General features: G+C 39.5%; 1 protein-coding gene across 4 annotated transcripts in view; it reads right to left on the bottom strand.

The window, feature by feature from the left end:
• Window positions 1-1,567: 1,567 nt before the first annotated feature.
• NAP1L1 (nucleosome assembly protein 1 like 1) overlaps window positions 1,568-22,049 on the bottom strand; it is a 38,934-nt gene continuing 18,452 nt past the window's right edge. For 3 of the 4 annotated variants that reach the window (XM_061639707.1, XM_061639708.1, XM_061639705.1), the window contains 11 exons: window positions 15,878-16,019; window positions 15,608-15,688; window positions 14,136-14,264; window positions 12,681-12,752; window positions 11,741-11,880; window positions 10,472-10,617; window positions 10,356-10,375; window positions 9,464-9,586; window positions 2,592-2,624; window positions 2,365-2,415; window positions 1,568-2,262 (listed from right to left, as the gene is read on the bottom strand). In XM_061639707.1, coding sequence (XP_061495691.1) covers window positions 2,227-2,262; window positions 2,365-2,415; window positions 2,592-2,624; window positions 9,464-9,586; window positions 10,356-10,375; window positions 10,472-10,617; window positions 11,741-11,880; window positions 12,681-12,752; window positions 14,136-14,264; window positions 15,608-15,688; window positions 15,878-16,019 — 973 coding nt within the window. In that variant the 3' untranslated portion in view covers window positions 1,568-2,226. The remainder of the gene's footprint in view (window positions 2,263-2,364; window positions 2,416-2,591; window positions 2,625-9,463; window positions 9,587-10,355; window positions 10,376-10,471; window positions 10,618-11,740; window positions 11,881-12,680; window positions 12,753-14,135; window positions 14,265-15,607; window positions 15,689-15,877; window positions 16,020-22,049) is intronic. The other variant, XM_061639706.1, reaches the window with a different exon arrangement.

Genomic DNA, 22,049 nt, shown 5'->3' with positions numbered 1-22,049 from the left:
TTTGGCAAATACAGCCCACAGCAAGGTTGATAAAAATCAGTGGTTTTTTTAAAAAAAACAGGTTTTCATTCAATTTGCATTTTTTATTTAAATCAGATTTCAACATTTTCTTAAAACAACTAGTAAAAAAGAGCCTAGGTGAAAGATATCATCATGATAATTATACAACTTCTAATTGTATTCTATGAATATGTTAACAGCACTTTATGGAGATGGGAGATAATCTGATCAGTCCTATTTGGTGGTATACATGAAGCGCTCTCTCCCTCTATCTCTATCTCGGTCTTGCATCTCTCCAAGTGCAAAGATAGAGATGGTCAGTGAATAGAGAATTTGGGGAGATGGGAGTAGATCTGAGCAAGGAGACCACTGAAGTGATAATCTAGCTCTTAACAGCAGTAGTCTCTTCTGCAGTTGTAGAGAAAAAATGTTCTTCCTTTGGACTGCGTTTCGTTCTGGACCGCACACTTTAAGAAGGATGCAGACAAACTGGAACAGGTTTAGAGGATGGCAATGAGGATGATCAAGGAACTGGAAACAAAGCCCTCTGAGGAGAGACTGAAAGAATTGGACATGTATAGCTTTGAGAAGACCGAGGGGAGATATGATAGCACTCTTCAAGTACTTGAAAGGTAGCCACAGAGAAGAAGGGCCAGGATCTCTTCTCGGTCATCCCACAGTGCGGGACACGGAATAATGGGCTCAAGTAGCAGGAAGCCAGATTTCGACTGAACATCAAGAAAAACTTCTTAACTGTTAGAGTGGTACGACAATGAAATGAATTACCTAGTGAGGTGGTGGACTGTCAGATATGCTTTAATTTGGATTCCTGCACTGAGCCGGCGGTTGGACTCGATGGCCTTATAGGCCCCTTCCAACTGTGATTCTATGGACTAATTCATTCTAAATTGAGAAATAAGTTGGGAACTGAAAAAGCAGGAAAGCTTGTATTTCTTTTCCAGACAACGAACAAGGAAGACAAGGGTGAAGAAGACTGAGAACTGCTATCCGATATTTTAAGTTTCTCATGTTGACTTGGTTGAAATTGCTTAAATTTTATTTTTTAACGAGCTTTACATTTATCTAAAAATTGAAATAGTTAACCATTCAAAACTCCATGTGTATGTTTTGTTAAAGTTGTTTGTTGGTGGTGACAAACATATAATGATTAACTGAACAACTGGAGCTGGTTCATCTCCTGAATGACTTCACAAGTTCATTCTGCTTTAGTACTAAAATGACCAAATTATCATCCCATTATTTGATTAAAATTAACCTGAAAACAATTTAGAATTGCTTAGTGTATACCTACCTCCTAATGAAATCTACATCTCTGAATATGTATTAGTAATATTAAACAATAATGTACTTCTATTGAAAAATGATTATTCAATAGAATCTTCCTCACTAGTGATTTAAATCATGATTTAAATTATTAAAATTGAGTCTTTCAGAGAAGCAATTTAAATCATGATTTAAATCAATTTTAATTTAAATCATATCAACCCTGGGCTACAGCAATTATGCTTATAACATTTTTAAAAAACGTACACAGGCACACAACTAATTTCTGAAAATACTAGGTTTATTCACACCCCAGTGGTAAACAACCTTAATATGATGTCTCTAGTTTTCCTGTAGGTCACTGTCACAAAATACAAAAACCTAAAGCATGAACAAGCAGACAGTTATGAATGTTCAATGTGGTCTTGATGAAAATTAACATATATGGAAGTAATCAAATTCAAAAATGCATTCATCTCCTAATTAGTACGAGTCACTGCCATTTCTATAACAAAGTAATGAAGGCACAGCTAGTGCAAGCAGACTTAAACCCATTGAAACTACTGGGCTGAAAAATACTTTGGTTGGTTCTTCAGGAAATATCTTTTCTAAACAAAGATTGGTCTCTGTCAACAGTTCTGATATCTTCACAGCTGCAGTCTAATAGCTACATGACAACAGACTTCACAAGAACCAAACTATATATAGCAATGAATTAACTATTCATGCTTTAGGGATTTACTGCATTCTACATATTGGCAGAAAAGTACTATTAAAATGCTAGGTACAAGGAACCTACATTTTAAACTGGTTCTGTCAGTTTGTTTTAACAAATAGTTTACTTAATTCTACCAAGATACAAAACATAAGGCTGTAAGTAACTAATAGTTGTGTTTAGGCTATTACAGTGCAGATTATCCTCAAGGCCACATACACACTGTTTCACTGCTGCTTGCATTCTGCTGGGTTTTGATCCTTCTGTTGAAGAAAAACACACACATTAGTGTGAAGACCACAGTTCTGCTACAGGACTTTGTAGATTGCAGATGATTCCTTCAAACACACACATTGATAATTTACCTTGGGGTCATAATCTGGATCATTTTCTTCATCTGCTTCTTCTTCCCCTTCCTGAAAAATACACAGGAAGTATACTTAGTGTCATGTACAGAAAAGGTGAGAGCCTGATATTCCAGTATTCATTAGCACCTTCATACTATGTTTTACAACTAAAATCAGTCAACCCTAAATTGGAATATTGCATATTCGTATACGTCTAAGGGACTCCACCATGAAATGAAACTCACCTCATCATCGGCCTCCTCACCCTCTTCATCATACTGGGGGGGGGGAGGAGAGAGAAAGAAAAGTTTAGTAGTACAATAGCATTAAGGCCATCACCCCAGAAATTACAGCTTTCAAATTACAGGTATTTCTAGATATACAATGTTATCTTACATTACACAGGAGGCACTTTGCAAAGTATGTCAGCTTTTGAAAGTTTCCAACAAAATCCAAATTAATGTTTCAATCTTATGCACACTTACTTGGAAATAAACTTTGACATGAACTCAGATGGAACTTACTTTGAACTAAACATGCTTAATTTGTAGCACTGTTGCAAAAGCTAATACAGTAGGGCCCCACTCATATGGTGGGTTAGGTTCCAGACCCCTGCCGAAAAGCAAAAATCGCTGAAAAGCAGGGTCCTACTGTACTCCTTATTGAATTTTTCTTCCTCCCATTTCTTCTTGCACCACCGCGTCCAGCTCCAGCAGCTTGATGAAGGCTGCCCGAGTGAGGAGCTGGGCATGTACGAAATGTGTGTGGAGCTGGGACACCCTCAACCCCCCCACCTTCCAAGTCTCCACCTCTTCTGGCCAGGGAACATGTGATCTGCCAAGCTCCATTAAAACTATCAACAGAGTGTCATTGTGGCTGCAAGAGATGGCGCATGCTGTGCACAGTAGCAGTGAGGGGAGAAGGCAGCACAGCGTTTCTCTCTCTCGGAGCCAAGTGGCTGGAAAAAGCAGCTACTAAACCAAGTCCAGCTGGGTGGGGGGAAGTGGCAACAGACAACCACCCCCACAGACACTGCCGCCAGGAGTGAAAGAAAGGGAGCTGCTACCACGAGCTCCAGAGAGAGCCGCCTCTGCAAGCTCTGCCTCAGTAGCCAGCAAGCTCCCAATGGCCGCAGTAGCGAGCCGTGGAGAAAGGAGCCGCTGCTGAGAAAGAAGAGAGCTGCCTCCGTGAGCTCTGCTTCAGTAGCCGGCAAGCTCCAACGACCGCAGTAGCGAACCGCAGAGGAGGAGCCACCGCCAAGCGCCCAGCAGGGGGAGATCAGAAGCAGCACCTCATAAAGTAGGCGCAAGACAGAGTCGCCGCTGCGAGCTTCTGACTCGCCGCTTCAACCAGCTAAGGACAGAGGGGGGCGCTGCTGCTAAAGCAAAGGCAGCTGTAGCAACCTCTGCCGACCCCAAAAACGAGGAGGGCAGGCAAGGAAACAGCCTCCACTGTTCCCAGAGGCAGCAGTAGCAGCCTCCGCTGTCCCCCAAAATGAGGACAGGCAGAGAAACAGCCGGGTAGAAGGAAAAAAAGGGGGGGACACCAACTGAAAATAACCACCCACAACCCAACCAAAAAACAGAAAACACTAAAGGTGAAGAGGAGGGAGGGGAAGAGGAGGGAGGGGAAGACAAAGAAGCTGGGTACAAAGGAACAACAGCAACAGCCCCAGTCCCAATACACTCTCTCTCTCTCTCTCTCATACACACACACACTATCTGGGGAAAACCGCCATATTAGTGGAATGCCGAAAAGCAGGGCCCTACTGCACAAGTTTGGAAAGAAAACCTGATCCCTAGTAAACATTTTAGATTTATTAATATTGCCTTGGAGTAAGTTTCACCAGGTGAGGAATAACTAAACAAATCTAACTCATACTGAAGTGTTTCTACTTGAAGGACAGCTTTCTGGGTCTAAGTCAGCTGGTGACAGCTTTCTAACGCAAGCCAAACTGGCATAGTATTTACAGGGGTGTTCTCATCCTGACAAAAAAATAGGCCTAGAAAGCATTAAATCTTCTGTCAAGAATTCAAGGATTCTCACCAGAGGGTCAGCTCCCAAGACAAGGGCAACTGATCCCGGCCAGGCACAACCCGTGCCTCCCTTACTAGGGCTGAGTTAAACCAACAACAAACCTGCAAGATAGATTGATTGCCACCACCCCTTAAACCTGGTCACCCACTCTGGGCCAAGGGGAAACCCAAAGTGCCAGAAATAGACCTGCCAAGGATTCCAATAGACAAGAGCCAATGATGCACTCCTTATCTTGGAGCCTTTAGGCAAAATACCCACTATACGGTAGTCTGTGGCTAAATGGCCACGGTGCTGGATTCAGAGCTAAATTCCCCCTGAAATAAACACACACTGGTAAAAAAGAGGTAGCTTTATTAAAATAAAATATAAGTGAAAAAATATAGTAGCAAAATAATTCCTTAAACCAAACGCCCCTAGGATTAGGTAAAATACAAAATGCACAAGCAAAAATAACAAATCTGTCTAGCCTATTCTATACTCACATATTATAGGAAGCAACCTTACAGTAACCTTATGGTTCCACATCTCCCCAGAGATGTATAGCCTGGATAGCAGATGGAACCCCAGCAACAGGTAGCCCCCAAGGAACATTGGGGAACAAAGACCCAGAATCTTAGTTCTACTTTTATGGGGAAAAGGCCAGCAACAGCCAGAAATTAATTAGCCTTATCAGGGGGCTTTCTGATGATGAAATTTTCCAGAGCTTTCACGCCTAATGGTCGCGAACCTCACCAACCTTGTCAGGCCTGTGGCCTTGAAGTACCAGTCTCAGGCTGATAAGCAGGTGTTCTTACTCACTGCCTAATTAACTGAGTCCAGTTGTGAGAATGGACAGTCTCATGGCCTCCCAGAGGCCCAAATTCAGGCAAGATGTTCGCCCTACAATTCCTTGCCACAGAACATTTTAGTTAACAGACTTAACAAACCAGGCGTTCTTGACACCTTCTATTTTTATAAAGCTATATCAATACCACAGTCTAATGATTGAATAAAACTCAACTGTAATTAAAAGCAGTATATTCAGAGATTAAAATATTAAAGATTATGCAAATAAAATAGCCCGGGAGTAGTTACAATTAATTTATTTTGAATGTTCCTATACTGCTTATCAGGCAAACCTCACAAAGTAGATTCCATAAACATATTTTTATAACAACAACAACAACAATAAATTTTATTTATACCCTGCCTTTTGGCCAAAGGCCCTCAAGGCAGCTTACAAAGAAAAATAAACACAAGGATAAAAATACATCAATAAAAGCAATAAAATTTACAAAAATTAAACTAAATAACAAATAACATTATTAAGAAAAACAAATGTCCAAGAAAATTTTTGAACAAGTGAATTTAAAATGGATCACTCTGTCTTTGCCAGCACACAATATTCCATACTTAGAGTCTCTCTCAGACACAGTTTACTCTGTTCCAGTCCCAGTAGACTGTTGGGATTGGACCCCATTTCTGAGACTTCCGTTTCTAAGTTTATTTAACAATAAATAAAAGTACAATAAAATAGAAGAAAGCGGAAACAGAAGTAGAAAGATAAAAATAATTAAGATTTGCACATACACATACACTAAAAAGCCTGAGTGAGCCTGGCCCCAAAAGGAGTTTACGCTAGGTGAGCTTGCCGGGGAAAGCATTCCAAGACAAGGATGCCATAAAGGTTTTATTACAGATGTCTAACGACCTCACGTCAAATCACAGGATGACACAAAGAAGGGTCTTAATGACAACCTTAATATCCAAGCAGTTTCTATGTAGCTTAATGCTGGTTATTTAACAACTGTATGTCTGTATTTTAGTTTTATTCTTAAGTTAAAATATTGAATGTGAGTTCTCTAATGACATTGTTGTTGTTATGTGCCTTCAAGTCGACTATGACTCATGGCAACCCTATGAATCAGCGACCTCCAAGAGCATCTGTCATGAACCACCCTGTTCAGATCTTGTAAGTTCAGGTCTGTGGCTTCCTTTATGGAATCAATCCATCTCTCGTTTGGCCTTCCTCTTTTTCTACTCCCTGCTGTTTCCCCCAGCATTATTGTCTTTTCTAGTGAATCATGTCTTCTCATGATGCGTCCAAAGTATGATAACCTCAGTTTCATCATTTTAGCTTCTAGTGACAGTTCTGGTTTAATTTGTTCTAACACCCAATTATTTGTCTTTTTCGCAGTCCATGGTATGCGCAAAGCTCTCCTCCAGCACCACATTTCAAATGAGTTGATTTTTCTCTTATTCGCCTTTTTCACTGTCCAACTTTCACATCCATACATAGAGATCAGGAATACCATGGTCCGAATGATCCTGACTTTGGTGTTCAGTGATACATCATTGCATTTGGGGACCTTTTCTAGTTCTCTCACAGCTGCCCTCCCCAGTCCTAGCCTTCTTCTGATTTCTTGAATATTGTCTCCATTTTGGTTGATGACTGTGCCGAGGTAAATCCTTGACAAGTTCAATGTCCTCATTGTCAACTGTAAAGTTACATAAATCTTCTGTTGTCATTACTTTGGTCTTCTTGACGTTCAGCTGTAGTCCTGCTTTTGTGCTTTCCTCTTCAACTTTCATCAGCATTCCTTTCAAATCATTACTGGTTTCTGCTAAGAGTATGGTATCGTCTGCATATCTTAATGTTTCTCCCTCCAATGTTCACACCTCCTTCATCTTGGTCCAATCCCGCTTTCCGTATATGTTCTGCGTACAGATTAAACAAATAGGGTGATAAAATACAACCCTGTCTCATACCCTTTCCGATGGGGAACCAATCGGTTTCTCCATATTCTGTCCTTACAGTAGCCTCTTGTCCAGAGTATAGGTTGCGCATCAGGACAATCAGATGCTGTGGCACCCCCATTTCTTTTAAAGCATTCCATAGTTTTTCATGATCTACACAGTCAAAGGCTTTGCTGTAGTCTATAAAGCACAGGGTGATTTTCTTCTGAAATTCCTTGCTCCGTTCCATTATCCAACGTATGTTTGCGATATGATCTCTGGTGCCTCTTCCCTTTCTAAATCCAGCTTGGATGTCTGGCATTTCTCGCTCCATATACGGTAAGAGCCTTTGTTGTAGAATCTTGAGCATTACTTTACTTGCATGGGATATTAAGGCAATAGTTCGATAATTACTGTATTCCCTGGGATCCCCCTTTCCTTGGAATTGGGATGTGTATGGAACGCTTCCAGTCTGTGGGCCATTGTTTAGTTTTCCATATTTCTTGACAAATGTTTGTCAAAATTTGGACAGATTCAGTCTCAGTAGCTTGTAGCAACTCTATTGGTATGCCGTCTATTCCTGGTGATTTCTTTCTTCCAAGAATTTTAAGAGCAGCTTTCACCTCACATTCCAAAATTTCTGGTTCTTCATCATTTGGTTCCTCCATGAATGAATCTGTCATCCTTGCATCTCTTTTATAGAGTTCTTCAGTGTATTGCTTCCATCTACCTTTTATTTCATCTCAGTCAGTGAGTGTGTTCCCCTGTTGATTATTCAACATCCCTACTCGTGGTTTAAATTTCCCTTTCATTTCTCTAATTTTTTGGAATAGGGCTCTTGTTCTTCCCATTTTGTTGTCCTTTTCTATTTCTATACAATAACTATTGTAATAGTTTTCTTTGTCCCTACGTACTAGTCGTTGTATAGTTGCATTTAGGGTTCTGACTGTGTTTCTATCTCCTTTTGCTTTCCTTCTCTCTTTAACCATTTTAAGAGTTTCTTCAGTCATCCATTGAGGTCTTTCTATCTTTTTAGCAAGAGGTATTGTCTTTTTGCATTCTTCCCTGATCATGAGTCTGACTTCAGTCCATAGTTCTTCTGGTTCTCTGTCAACTAAGTTTAAAGCCTCAAACCTGTTCCTTATTTGATCTTTATATTCTTCTGGGATCCTTGAGTTGGAGCAACTTCCCTATGAGGAAAGTTACAACATTTGGGGCTTTTTAGTTTAGAAGAAAATATAACAGAGGTGTGCAAGACAATGGATCATATGGAGAAAACACATAGACAAAAGCTTTTCTCCCTCTAAAACCTGGGACCATCCAACAAAGCTGAATACTGCAAGATTCAGGAAAGACAAAGAAACTATATCTTCACAAAGCGCATAGTTAAACTATGGAGTTTCCTCCTACAAGATGTGGCAATGGCCACCAACTTGGATCACTTTAAAAGAGAATTAAACAAATTCATTGAAGATACTGCTATCAATGGCTACTAGCCATGATGGCTATGTTCTTCCTCCACTGTCAGAGGCAGTATGCCTCTGAAGACCAGTTGCTGGGAATCAGAATTTGGGAGAGCTCTGTTGCACTTAAGTCCTACTTGCAGGCTTCCACCAGCACCTGTTGGTCAGTGTGAGAACAGGAAGCTGGACTAGATGGCCTGATCCAGCAGGGGTGCTCTAATGTTCTTAAGGATAGTTGTTTCTGGAAAATAGCTTCTCATTCAAAGCTACTACGAATTTGCTTCAGTAACAGTATTAATATTAGTATTTTAAAATTGTAAGAAAAAACTATGGACACATTCAGGTGTGGTGGACTTACTTTTAAAGGCAAGGGTTGTTTTAAAACAAAAAACTTTATCTGTTGTTTCAAGTGACAGCTTCGCTGCTCTCAGAAGCTCAGCAGTGCACTTTTTGTGATTTGGGTCAGATTACACCATGAAAATGATGTTATAACATGATAGTGTTGTTCCCAGAGGCACTGTTGGGAAAAAGGATGGCTGCCCCCCAGGCCTTTACTTTTATTCAGAACAGATCATGTACTTTGTTCAGTATTAAGGGAGGACAGCCAGGGCTCAAGCATCTCTGAAATTTGTACTATAAAGCACATCTAATTACTGTGGTTGCTGAAGAGGAGGGAAATTCATTCTGATTGTGCTTCAACTCTTACTTGAGCAAGAATATAAAGTATCCAGTCCGAGATTCAGCCCTATGTACAAGTGTGTACCATCCAGCAAAGTCACAAGCACCCTTTGTTACATGTCTAGTTCAGTTATAATTAATAAGGTGTATGTGGTAAATTATAGCTCACTAAAAGCCCTTAGATATAGCTAATTATGGCACAGCTGAAAACAATCACCACTTACATCATCATCATCATCTTCAATGGCTTCTCCTGTGAAATACAATACTGATCGTGGAACTATGCGTTCCCGTAGAAAGTGACCAATTTCAAAATCAGCTGCAAGTATTGCTTCGGCATCATCATCCTGCATAGGTAAATGAATTCACAGCTCTATGAATTTGTATTCAGGAATGATACAATTCTATCACACAAACTGGTCTAGATCCAAATTCCCCCCAATTCTATACATTCATTCGCAAAATTAATTCATGATCTGAAAAAAATCTTATTTGTTTCCCAAGAGTGAATTCTCAAGCTCAGTAGCTAGAAAACACATTTTTGTCTGACAACTTGCTTGAATCATTTAATATGTGCCTATAATTTTTATGTCAAAACCTCTTAAGACTTTCATTTTTACTCTCCGTGACCTGACCACTTCCTTGTAGCTTTCTTTCTCAAAAAGTCTTTGACAATTATATTAGCCAGTCATAGCTACTATTTTATAGTATAGATTGTCAATTCTGCTTTTTTTGTTACAAGTGTTCAGTTACACTATTATTTTATTGCATGTATGGAATGAGGGGGCAGTATACTAGTTTCGGTTTTCATTCACACATGTGGCCTCAGCTGTCATATGCACTCATCAACAAACTCACATTTACTATCCAACAGCAACTTCTTTCACCAGAGACACATTTTAATGTAAATACAAATAAAGGTAACTAGAGGAACTTAGGCACATTTTGTAAAAATTAGGGACCTAAGGTGAAGAATATTTCACACTGCGTGTGTTATCACTAAAATCATCTTAGAGGAAGCCAAAAAGGTGTCCTTTGCTGCTGCATTTATTAGCCCCTACACTTAAGATGTTCTCTATGTTATGTTTTTCATTTGGAAATAAAGCCAGAACTTACCAAGTCTCCACTTTCAGGAACTGTAAAGGAAAAGAATTAAGATGTAGGATTATATTTGTATTTAAAAAGCACCTACATTGAGATTGTACTGCAATAAAAAAGGAGCAATCATTTACCTTCAGGAGGACTGAAAAAATTGAAGAAAGAATCATTGGAAACTGTTTTTGTCACTGTTCTAACTGTTCCACGCCCCTTGTGCTTTTGTTTCTTTTTGATGGTTTTCAAAGTAACATTCTTCCCCTTTTTCCAGTCTATTTGGCACCTGTGAGAAAAAGATGTTACTAAACCAACCATATCCTTATGTTTATTCTAGCTAGTTAGAACACTTGGTTTTTACTCAAGTACACCATTCAACCCTGTGAGTAACAAGGCTGTATTAGGCCCTGTTGGTAATGTTATTCTTCCAGAGTTGTCTAATATTAGCAGAACCTAACATCTGAATTGAATGAATGAATCCATATACAGTGCCTTGCAAAAGTAATCAGACCCCTGACCAATGTTCTCATATTACTGAATAATGGTATATTGAAATTTCCTTCTGTATTTTTTATTCTGGAACACTGAAACTCAAAATCAATTATTGTAAGGTGACACTGGTTTACTTGGGAAATATCCTGTGATGTTATAGTGCCACCTGTAGGCCAGTATTAGAGATGACTTATGGCATCAACCATCACACATCAATAGTACAGGCTCTGTGATGGCCTAGGAAGGACTACTGGAGTGACCCATAGGAGGGCCCTTTCCTTGCAATACTATGGGGAACGGGGCCTCCTATAATCATTGATTGGTAAAAGTTTTATTTGCTATGAAGGGTCTTAATGTAATGTGGAATATGATCTGGTATCTGAATAAAAACCACATTTATTAGCATAGCTGGTGTCAAACCTTATTATTTATCTGACTTCATCATAAAAAAACATTTGCCTGCACCCTCCCCAAGGAAACACAAGGGAGTGACAGAACAGGTATAGAGGATGTATACAGAATTAGTTACATATACGTCTTTATAGTGAAGAGTATATTCATAAGTTAAAACATCACTCATGTCCTTTAAAATATTATTTGTTGTACTGAAACAGATATTGTGAACTAAGCAGGCACACATTCATATGCACCCCACACTGACTTCAGCAGAAGCCCTACTCTGGGTACCCTCACCTTCAGAGGCAAGGTGGGTGACCACAACTGACAGGCCCTTCCTTGTGATAGTACCTTGCCTATGAGCCCACCTCCATTTGTTTATTTGTCAAGCACCTACTTGCTAGCACTTAGATGCCATCTTAAAAAAAAAGTTTGTTTGTTTAAGAATTTAATGGCATCTGTTATCAGGTGAATTCATATAGAAGGCTGTCAATCACATTTTAAGAGAATATTACACTTACCCTGTACAACCCATAATTTCTGGTCCATCAAAGGAGAAAGGATCAGAATCATCGGGCTCTGACCTCATTCTATATGTTTTTGTCAACAGTTCATTTGTGAAATATTCATTGGGTTCAAAGTGGAATTCTAATGTAAAAGTCTTTTTAAAAAAAGAAAGGTAGTGTTAGAAAGAATATAATTAAGCTTCAACACAAGCCAGATATCTAAAATTTACTTCCATTATTTTGACAAAAAGGCTACCAACAGTGCTGTTTAAATTCTATTTCTTATTCAAATGGTTACAACGCAAGACAGTTAGTTCAGACCAGCCTTCAACAACTTGGACACCCTCTATATGATTTGGACTCCAACTCGTATCAGTCTGAGCAAGAATGGCCAATGGTTAGGGATGATGACAGTTGAGAGTGCAAAACATGTGGTATCAAGTTGAGGAAGGCTACTCTAGACAATGTTTTGTTATACCTCAAAAGCATAAATCAGTTTTGCAAAACAAACATGCAAACAGACATGCCATTTTCTGCATGGCACCCATTCACATTCCCTATTTTTCAGAGGATTTCTACTGGTGAGATCCCAGTTTTAGTGGAGCTCACTAGTAAAAGTCATGTAACAATGCCCACTGGAAAGAAGTCTTTATAAAGCAATTCTTATGGACTCTTCACGTATTTATATTCATAATATCTCAATACTTTTCAAATATAGCTGCTTCACATATTCAGCTGTGAGTCAGAGATCATGATGCAGTATTACAATACTACACGCATATTTGACTCAGCCCTTAGTTTTGGCTAACAAGTCATGAGGACCACAAGGTTTATGTCTGCTACATGTGTAGAATACACTGCAAATTTTTCAAGTGTCACTGCTGATTACTAAACAGAAAGCATGCATAATTTGTCTAAATATTATTCAATGTATTCTCACCAAAGAAAGACTTACCATAGGCTGCCCGGCCTCTGAAAACTTCACTTTAATATCTTTTAAGTGTTTCAGAATAGGTTCATCGTGTTCCTACAAATAACATGGCAATTAATATCAAGCAATGCTTTCTGTAGTTTACAGAACAATCCAACTCAGGGGAAGCTGGCATAAGTTGTGCTGGAGCAAGAGACGCCGGCGTAAAGTTCTGCTGCTGGGTTAGCTGAATGCCAGCTCAGCCGGGAGTTGTGCACAGGGACCAGAAAGTAAAAGCCTGCTCTCCCAAATAATCTGGCAAGGGAGTAAGCCCCCTCCATTCACTTCTATCCGCAATTATTTTCCTAGACCGACCTTTTTCCTGATTAACTTTTGCCTGGATTGGCAGGAGCACTCCGAACATGTGTTGAATGTGGCCTAAGTCCCCTCATCTCAGCCCCAACATACCCCCTTTTTGGGCCTTACGCTGGCTCCACTTGCACTGGTCTCAGCTGAGCTGGCTGGGTCCCAACTGAGCCGGGCTGAGGGACTTATGCTAGTGTGGCCTGGCTAAGTCAGGACCCAGCCAGCTCAGCTGATGTTCTGCTGCATCCAACTCCCCTCAGCCTGACGTAAATGCAAGTTGGACTGCGGCTTTACTAAATGTAGTTTTTCCCCTGTTTTGTGACTACATTGTAACATAGCAAGAGGAAACAAATTCCAATAATCTGTGGTGAGCATTTAAAATTAGATCCATATTTCATTCATATAGCTAATTTACCAGGAAGCAGCAGCAGTCACACAAGTATTCCTCATAAAACACATGCTTCAGATAAATGAAAAGCATACCACCCGCCCAGGGCTGTATATATTTTGAAATTTGATGCAAATGTAGAGTGTGGCATTGAGTGAGGCATTCAGGTTTTCAAGAAGCAACATTCTCAGTGTACAACATGTTAATTTTTGCCCTTAAGGTGTCTCCCAATAAACACTAATATGCGCAGTGTAAGCAGAATAAAATTCAGCATGGTGTTGGAAAGTTCAGAACAGACAAGAGAAATTCAAAACTTATGGAATTCATCACCGCAGTATGTGACAACGGTCTCTACTTAAGAAAGCTTTAGATAACTTCATGCTCATCAAGTGCTATTAATCATAATAGCTAACTGGCACATCCACATTCAGAGGAAGTATGCCACTGAATATGAGATGCTGGGGACCAAGGTTACAGCCTTCACACCCTACTTGTGGGTTTCCCAGAAGGCACTGCTGAATCACAGCTGGAAACAGAATACTGGACCAGATTCCGCTAGTCTGATCTAACAAAGGTATGTCATGTCCTTATGGTGTAGAATTTGAGTACACAAAGCCCTAGAAAGTGGATTACTGGTGGGACATTCTGGAAATTAGTTGCACTCCAGCACAAAAATCAGACTCCCCAGGTTCTGATAACTTAGTTTACTAACAAAATTTCAGTAAGTTAAAAATTCATTTTTTTACCTGAACCATATCACTGAGTAAATCAACATTCTTGAATACAGTCAGCCAAAATTCAGGAATTCCTTTGGGGTCATCTTTTTCTTCATCTTTTTTCTCTTCTTCAAGCTTGGCCTTCTCTTTCATTTCCTCCTTGTTAAAATTAAGAAGTTACTCTTTCTAAAACTTTGAGCACTGCACACTAACCAAGAGATTTAATGTTATACTAGTAACCACAATGAACAGGAAAACCTACAGTCATATACCACCAGATTAGGGGCTGTACATTCCTATGTCTATGTAGGACAAGCACCTTATTATTGAGAGCTACTTAGAACCTCTCAAAGCACAGATAGGACATCAGAATGTTTTGACTGCATTTGAAATCCAGGCTGTAAAATATCTTATGCTACCTCTGTGCAGGGAGATTTTTTGGCTGTCTAATTGTTGGTTTTGTTATTTTTATATATTGGCTCAGGATGCATGTAATACTAAGCCAAACCATGGCTTAGTGTGAATATGCTGACATGCAGGTTCCTGGAGAGGAAGTTGCAGCCACTGCACTCTCCGGTGGTTCTTTTACTGCTGTGCTGATGTGAGCTTAACCAAGAGATTTAATGTTATACTAGTAACCACAATGAACAGGAAAACCTACAGTCATATACCACCAGATTAGGGGCTGTACATTCCTATGTCTATGTAGGACAAGCACCTTATTATTGAGAGCTACTTAGAACCTCTCAAAGCACAGATAGGACATCAGAATGTTTTGACTGCATTTGAAATCCAGGCTGTAAAATATCTTATGCTACCTCTGTGCAGGGAGATTTTTTGGCTGTCTAATTGTTGGTTTTGTTATTTTTATATATTGGCTCAGGATGCATGTAATACTAAGCCAAACCATGGCTTAGTGTGAATATGCTGACATGCAGGTTCCTGGAGAGGAAGTTGCAGCCACTGCACTCTCCGGTGGTTCTTTTACTGCTGTGCTGATGTGAGCTAAACCATAGTATGGCTTCACATGCTAGGCTTCTGGTTCGTCTCACTCCAGACCATGAGCTAATAAAACCAAGAACAAACCATGGTTACAACCCATGGTTTGTATGCAGGAAAAAATCATAAGCCCAGGTTCACACATCACCCATGCTACACCAAACTAAGGCTTAGCTCATGGCAGCATAGCAGGAGGAGGACTGGGGGAAGAGTACAGCATCAGCTGCAATCTCCTCTTTGGGAACGAATGCATTTGAGCAAACCATGGTTTTATATTAGTGGTGAATGCAAACTGGGTTACTGCGTTTATTGATGGGCTCTTGTATAAATCCAATACAAAACATCATCATCATCATCTGATTAAAGTATTTTCTGATCATCAAGGAGACAAAGACTACTTTACAAAATTATAAACTGAATGATTTGTCTGCTTTTGTTAGTAGTATAAGTCTACTTTCAATGTTTAAAAGCACGAGTACACAACATCATATTTAGATACTCACTGAAATTTCTTCTTCAATATCTGTTTTCCATTCACATTCTTCTTCAGTAGGTTCATAAACTGCATTGATGATTTCACTCCTCTGGAAGATTAAAGTTTTTTTCTTCAGGCTATCATGACTTAGTTTGACCCAATACCCATATCACAAAGCAACAAATATTTTTTGCAAATTAAGAGTTGCAAAATTACTGATCCAGTGGGAAAGCGGTCCCATTTGCCTCTCTACAAAATTAAACTTTCATATGTAAAGAACTAAAAGTATAAAGATTACCTTGTCAAACAAGGGCTGATAAAGAGCAGCATATTTTCTTTCCAGTTCATGAACTTCTTCATAGAACTTTGCTTCTATCTGTGCACATTTAACTTGAAGATTCTTGAGTGCATTTACACGTCTCTTAACTACTTTAGGCAAGCTGAGAGAGAAAATATATTGCAGTTACACCAGTGACAATCATGTGTGATTTTTTCTCTCTGAAAACAAAGCTTCCTTTAAATAGGTTGGGTTGTACTATTTAATGTTCATCTCCAAGATTAACAGCAGAGCTAGACTGTGATATTGACACAAGAGCGTTAATATCAAATACTTCACTGAAAATTCAGAAACCTAACTTTTTTAAAATTCAATTTAGGACCTGAAAGCCAAGATTAAACAATTATCTGTGACCTTTATGCAAGTAGTATATTAGGTGCACTCCATGCAGATCAAAAGTTAAAGTGAATGATATGACAGGGCACTAACTTATTGAAAAAGTGAGTCAACACATTCAATGTATCCCTCAGGTGAGCTGATTTTAGGATACAGGATTCAGCTGAATGTTTACCTGTTCTCTGGGTTCTAAAAATCGAGTTTTCTCTAGTAATTCAGCACATGCCGAAGTAAAAGTGTAAAAGTGAACTCTGGCAATGACTGAGCACAGAGACAAAGTTCCACTATGGTATTCTGAGCTGGTAATTTCAATTTGTGACAAGGTCTCAACTGAATAAAATTTCTCTTGGAGAACAGTCCATAACATGGGAACTTTTTTTTTTTTAAAAGAAATACAGAAGTGGCAGGTAAAAGGCACACAAGCAGCAACAACAATGGTGGCAAAGATTGAAGGGGGACCGGGAAATTCACAGAGATGCAGGGGAAAAACCTGCTGCCACAGCTAGAAGGAGCAGTGGGGTGAGGCGAGATAGACCAAGGAAACCCACTCAGTTACACACTCAGGTTAAAGGAATGGGGATCTTCTAAAAAGGAGAAAATAAGAAGCCCAACCAAACCCACAGGGAAGAATTAACAAAGCAGAAGGATGGGGGAAAAGAGACTCATGAGGGGGGGGAAAGAAAAACCTGACAAGAAAAAATCCCCCAACTCACTCAAAAAACACAAAAAAACCTCATCCATCTGATGGACTATCCTCCAGGCAGAATTAAACAGGGCCACTCCCATACTGTGAAACATTCTGGCAACAAGTCTGTGGCTCCTTTATCTCACTCATCATGCTCCCTAGCCTTACACTGATTAGACAACTAAAAATGTGCTCCTTATATGCCAACTGTCCAAAGATCACTAGTCAGGACTGAAGCATTTCTGTGGCACCACGCTACAGGAATGGGAGAAGTACAGCATGAACAGCTCCTTAGCGTCCCCAATACTGCTATCCCACCAAGAGTTCCCAAAAGCCAACTGATCAGAACCACCTGCAGAACAAGACTAGGGCAAGACTTCCCCTTTTTCCAGTAGATGGAATAATCCTGTTTTTGAAAAAAGAACTCCTGCGTATAAGTACACATGCGATAATGGTACTAAAAGTTCTTTCACTGATATTTCGCTCAAAGTAATAATGCTGTACACTTACTTTATTCTCCTACAATTTCATTTTCTCATTTTTGTATTTTAAAGCTTGTTTAGACTGGTCTTCAGGAGTTAGTAAACAAAAGGTACATATTCAAAACTATTTATTTGTAGCTTACTGTAGCAAAATTTAGATAAAAACAGTCACCTGATCCCCAAGAACTGGTACACCAGCACACAATTAACTGCCTTAGCATATAGGCTATGTCAATATTAGATATGATATTGTAATAGTATAGCAAAGCAAAAGCTTCCAGACAGAACTTGGGGGGGGGAGTGAGGAGACATTACCCTTTAGATGCAAATTCTTATAAAGCTAGAAGTCAATAAAAATCAAGGTTGGTTTTATTTTGCTGTATCTGGTTTCACCAATTTGTTATATGGTTTGAAAGCTGCAACTTTCATTAGCTAGCAACTGATGCCAAGACTACAGCTTCTTTCAGAAACTCACTCAGTTAGCTTCTATTTCAGTAAATGGTTTAGATGGACAGGTGTCCTCTTTCGTACTCAACAGTTAGTTATTTCATCTGCTGCCCAGGCCATTATTCACTTCCTGTATGCCCAACATCCAGGAATAAATTATTAAGAGACGGTAGCCAATGGGTTGCCCATCTTTTTATTCTTTTTAGTGTTAATCCAAGGGCAAGCCAGTGCTGCTGTCACACTGCACAAATCAAACGCCTCAAACGCCTCTGGGAAGTGACACACCATCGTTTCCCAACAGCCGATTTAAGTTTTCAATTTGCACAACACAACAGCCTGGCAGTACAGTGAGCCACTGTCTTGCCTTTGGATTAACAGTTCTAAAAAAATGACAACCAAACTGAGCACAAGAGATGAGGAATCGCAAGAGATGAAGGGCAGGGCGTTAGTGGTATCACAGCAGGGAAGGGCTAGCTAAGACTCCCCACAACCCACCCTTGCCACTCTCTTCAGGTGCTTTTGCCTTGCACAAAGCGCTTCTTCAGTTCCATGGGAAAGGAAGAGAGATTAGGTTTGCCCTGCAAAGTGGGGTATGATTAAAATCAAGAGGCACCTGAACACTAGCAGAGCGGAAGCAGATGACCTCTCCTACTGTTAACTGAAGTTCTGCCAAAGCACCTTATCCAGTTGTGTGGTTCCAGTTGGGGGGAGGACCAGGTGGCGATTACTCAAAGACTGGGAGTAAATTAATTGAAGAGGAATTTCTTTTAGGTGATTTGGGGGATGGAGTGCCATTTTAAATGAAGAATTTATTTTGGGAAAGAATTTGAGGAAATTAATCAGCTCAGGTTTCAATGAAATTCTAGTAATTATTTCTAAATTTGACCTGTACATATAAATTAGCATTTGTAGATTATCCTAGTTTTCAGTGGTTCATATCCTTTTAAAAAGTCATCTAATTAAGACAACAAATGTTTTGAAGCATAACCAAAACCAAGAACAAGACAGAATAACAACATAATACTAAAGCGTATTTAGAAGTTGCAGAATTCAAAATGTTTTGCTGTGAAAAATATTTTTTTTAAAGGATAAACAATATTCCTCTAGAAATCAGGAAAAATCCATTATTAAGTACAGCAACATCCCTGCAAAGATTATGGCATTGAGGCAACACCTGTCAGGATGCAGGATTGGGACCCTGGCACTTCAGACGATGAGGAGGAGATCATTTTCCCAGAGTTGTGTGAAGAGGGGGAGAGAGGCCTTGAAACTCCAGCAGACACAGATACAGACTCTGCTCAGGAATTTCCCATGCTCATTCCCCTTCCCGAGCCAGAGCAGTTAGAACAAGAAGGAAGGGGACTTCAACTCCCTCATCAGCCAGAGAAAAGCCCACCTGATGGGCATAACGTTCACCCCCCTCTTTCCCCAATACCAGAGGTAGAATCTTCAGAAGGGGAGGGGGCAGAACTTCCCCCTTCACCACTAACCCGGAGAAAACAAAAACGAGCAAAGGGGAGAGAGAGGAGGGGCGGGGAAGAGAGCACCCTAAGGCGGAGTTAGAGAATTTGCGCCAGAAAGCCCCCTTTATAAGGAAAGGGGGGGCTGGGATTCCTTGTTCTGTCAACTCTCTTGCATGTCGCTGGACACGTATATTGTGTTCCTTCATGAGAAGGCGCAGCCTCTGTTTGGATATTACTCTAATAAAGACTGAACTGCTTTCACAACCTGGTCTGGTTTCTGAGTCCAGTCCCGGACACGACAACACCTTTAAGAACATCAGATAGCAATAAATCTCATTGCAATCAATGGGACGCTCTAGTAGACTTATTAGGATTTGAGAAATTACATTCCCAATGTGGCTAACATGATCTGTGGTGCTCAGTAACTAATGCAAGGGATAATCTAGCAAACACCTTCAAAAATTATTCTTTACACGGTAAAGCCTCCTGTCGGGTATTCTTTAATTTGAATTCCTAACATTGAGCATGGGGTTGGACTCAATGGCCTCATTGGCCCCTTCTAACTCTATTATTCTATGAGTCTAAGAAGTCATTGCTCCTAATAACCTCTCCACATAAAATCATATAGAAATAGGGCTGCACTGATGGCTACTGATGTCTCTTTTTTATCATTAATTTTATTCAAATTTTCCAACAAAACAAAACAAAACAAAAACAAATTAAACAATAAAATAAAATGTTGACTTCCGATTTGTCGCAGATCAGTTATAGGTCTATGATATATAACAAACCTGTCTCTTAATATATTACAAAATCACTTTCCTCCAGTAGTTATTTTAATTAATCATCAAATCTCATTAACATCGCTTTATTCTTTCCGCAAAAAGTCAAAGAGAGGTTTCCACTCCTTGAGAAATATATCCCTCGATTTTTCTTCAAATAAACATGTCAATTAATCCATCTCATCAAGTCTACTAGGACCAATAATTTCAATAGCCATTTTTCCATTATCAGTGTTAATTCCATCTTCCAACTTCCATCCTTGCACCCATAATAATCTTGCTGTCATAGTCATATAGTAAGAGTCTGATGGGAATTTCCTTCATCACAAATATTTCCTTGCCATCAATTCTGAATGTGTTGCTGAAATATTGTTGTAAAGTCATATCTCTGTTCCTCTAGTTTACGAAATGCACTAGCACATCTCTTGAGAGTTTTTCCATTGTCACATATCTGGAATTAATTCTATAAATTTTCTCTATTTCAAGTTCCATCAAATCATTCCAGTCCAGAAATTCCACTGAAACATTGATAGCTTTATCTCTGATATCTTCATCAATTTCTCCAGGAACAACGCCGAATTCCAAACAGTAATCTTTATCTCCAGGATCCACAAACTCCAAATATTTTTCCAGTTCCACACTTAATAAATCTGTTCCAATCTCCAGGACTTGCATCCTCCCTTCAATTTTTGCCATAAAGTCCAAATCTTTTTCCAATTCCACATTTGATATATCTGATCCAATCTCCAGAATTTGCTCCTTCCCTTTAATTTCTTTTTCATATTCTATTGCTTGTCCATCTGCTTCTTTTCTCATATAATCCTTTATTTCTTTCAACTCCTGTTTCACTTTACCAAATTCAGTTGCCACCTCTTGTCTACTCTGTCCCAGTTCTTGTTTTGTTATCTTAATCTCATCCATTATCTTCTGAAACATATCCAGAGGGGAAAACCCTTCCAGGGGTACATCCAGGGTCTCTGCCACTTTTTTGATTGTCATTCTTAAAGCCGAAGAAAAAAAAAACCTTCAAATTTCCAATATAGCCACAATTCCCAAGCAAAGAGTAATTTGCTTCTTTTTCCAGCAATAAGGGAGTTAATATTCCAGGCCTGTTGACATCTGGCCAGCACAGTTCTTATCTCCCGCACGTCCAAGAATGCAAAACAAATTTGGTTCACAGCGCTGAACAATTAGTAACATACACGAACAGCAGATTCGTCTAAAGAAAGTAGTCCAAGAAAAAGTAGTCCCAGACATATATCAATCAAATAATCATCTAAATCAATTTTCTCTTCGGATAAGTTGCCCCTCATCCGTTTTAATCTTTATAGTTTCCAAATTCAGGCCTGCTTTTTGCCATAAAAAATAAGATAAGCGTTTTAAATTTTCTTTCCTCCTCCTTAATTCCTTGTATAAAAGAGAGAAGTGTAACTCACCCAGGTATCTTAATTGCTGATTCTTAAACAAATCCCTTTTACTGTAGTAATTTAAGACAAATGATAAGATTAGACAGAATAAAGCTCGCCCGTTGTGGATCGTTTAAAAGAAAAAAGTCTCGCTTTTTTTCAGCCCAGCTTGCTGGAAGTCCTAACTCCGTCCTCGGCTGCTAGGTATGCCTTCCTTTCCCAGGGAATTCCTGATCAATTCCAGCCACCAACAGCCCAACGAAGTTTCTGTGGATAATCTATTCGGTTCACCCTTGCCTGGGAGAACATTTACACCAGTCAAAGTTCCCTTTTGACTGATTTTAAACTGAAAAAAGCTTCCTCTGAGACAGAGCTCTCTGAGGCAGCCACAGGCGGAGCAATCTTCCGGGAAGTCCCATGGCTACTGATGTCTCAATTGTGTACATGATACCCTTTCTCCAGCAATCCAGTACCAATCACTGTTTGCTCATAAGGCTCTATGCAGCAATTAAACTAAGAAGTCTTTTTTACA

Source organism: Rhineura floridana, chromosome 8 (genome assembly GCF_030035675.1).
Source record: "Rhineura floridana isolate rRhiFlo1 chromosome 8, rRhiFlo1.hap2, whole genome shotgun sequence".
NCBI classification, from domain to species: domain Eukaryota; kingdom Metazoa; phylum Chordata; class Lepidosauria; order Squamata; family Rhineuridae; genus Rhineura; species Rhineura floridana.
The sequence above is the reverse complement of the archived record's forward strand: the minus strand, read 5'-3'. Positions and strand labels throughout refer to the sequence as shown.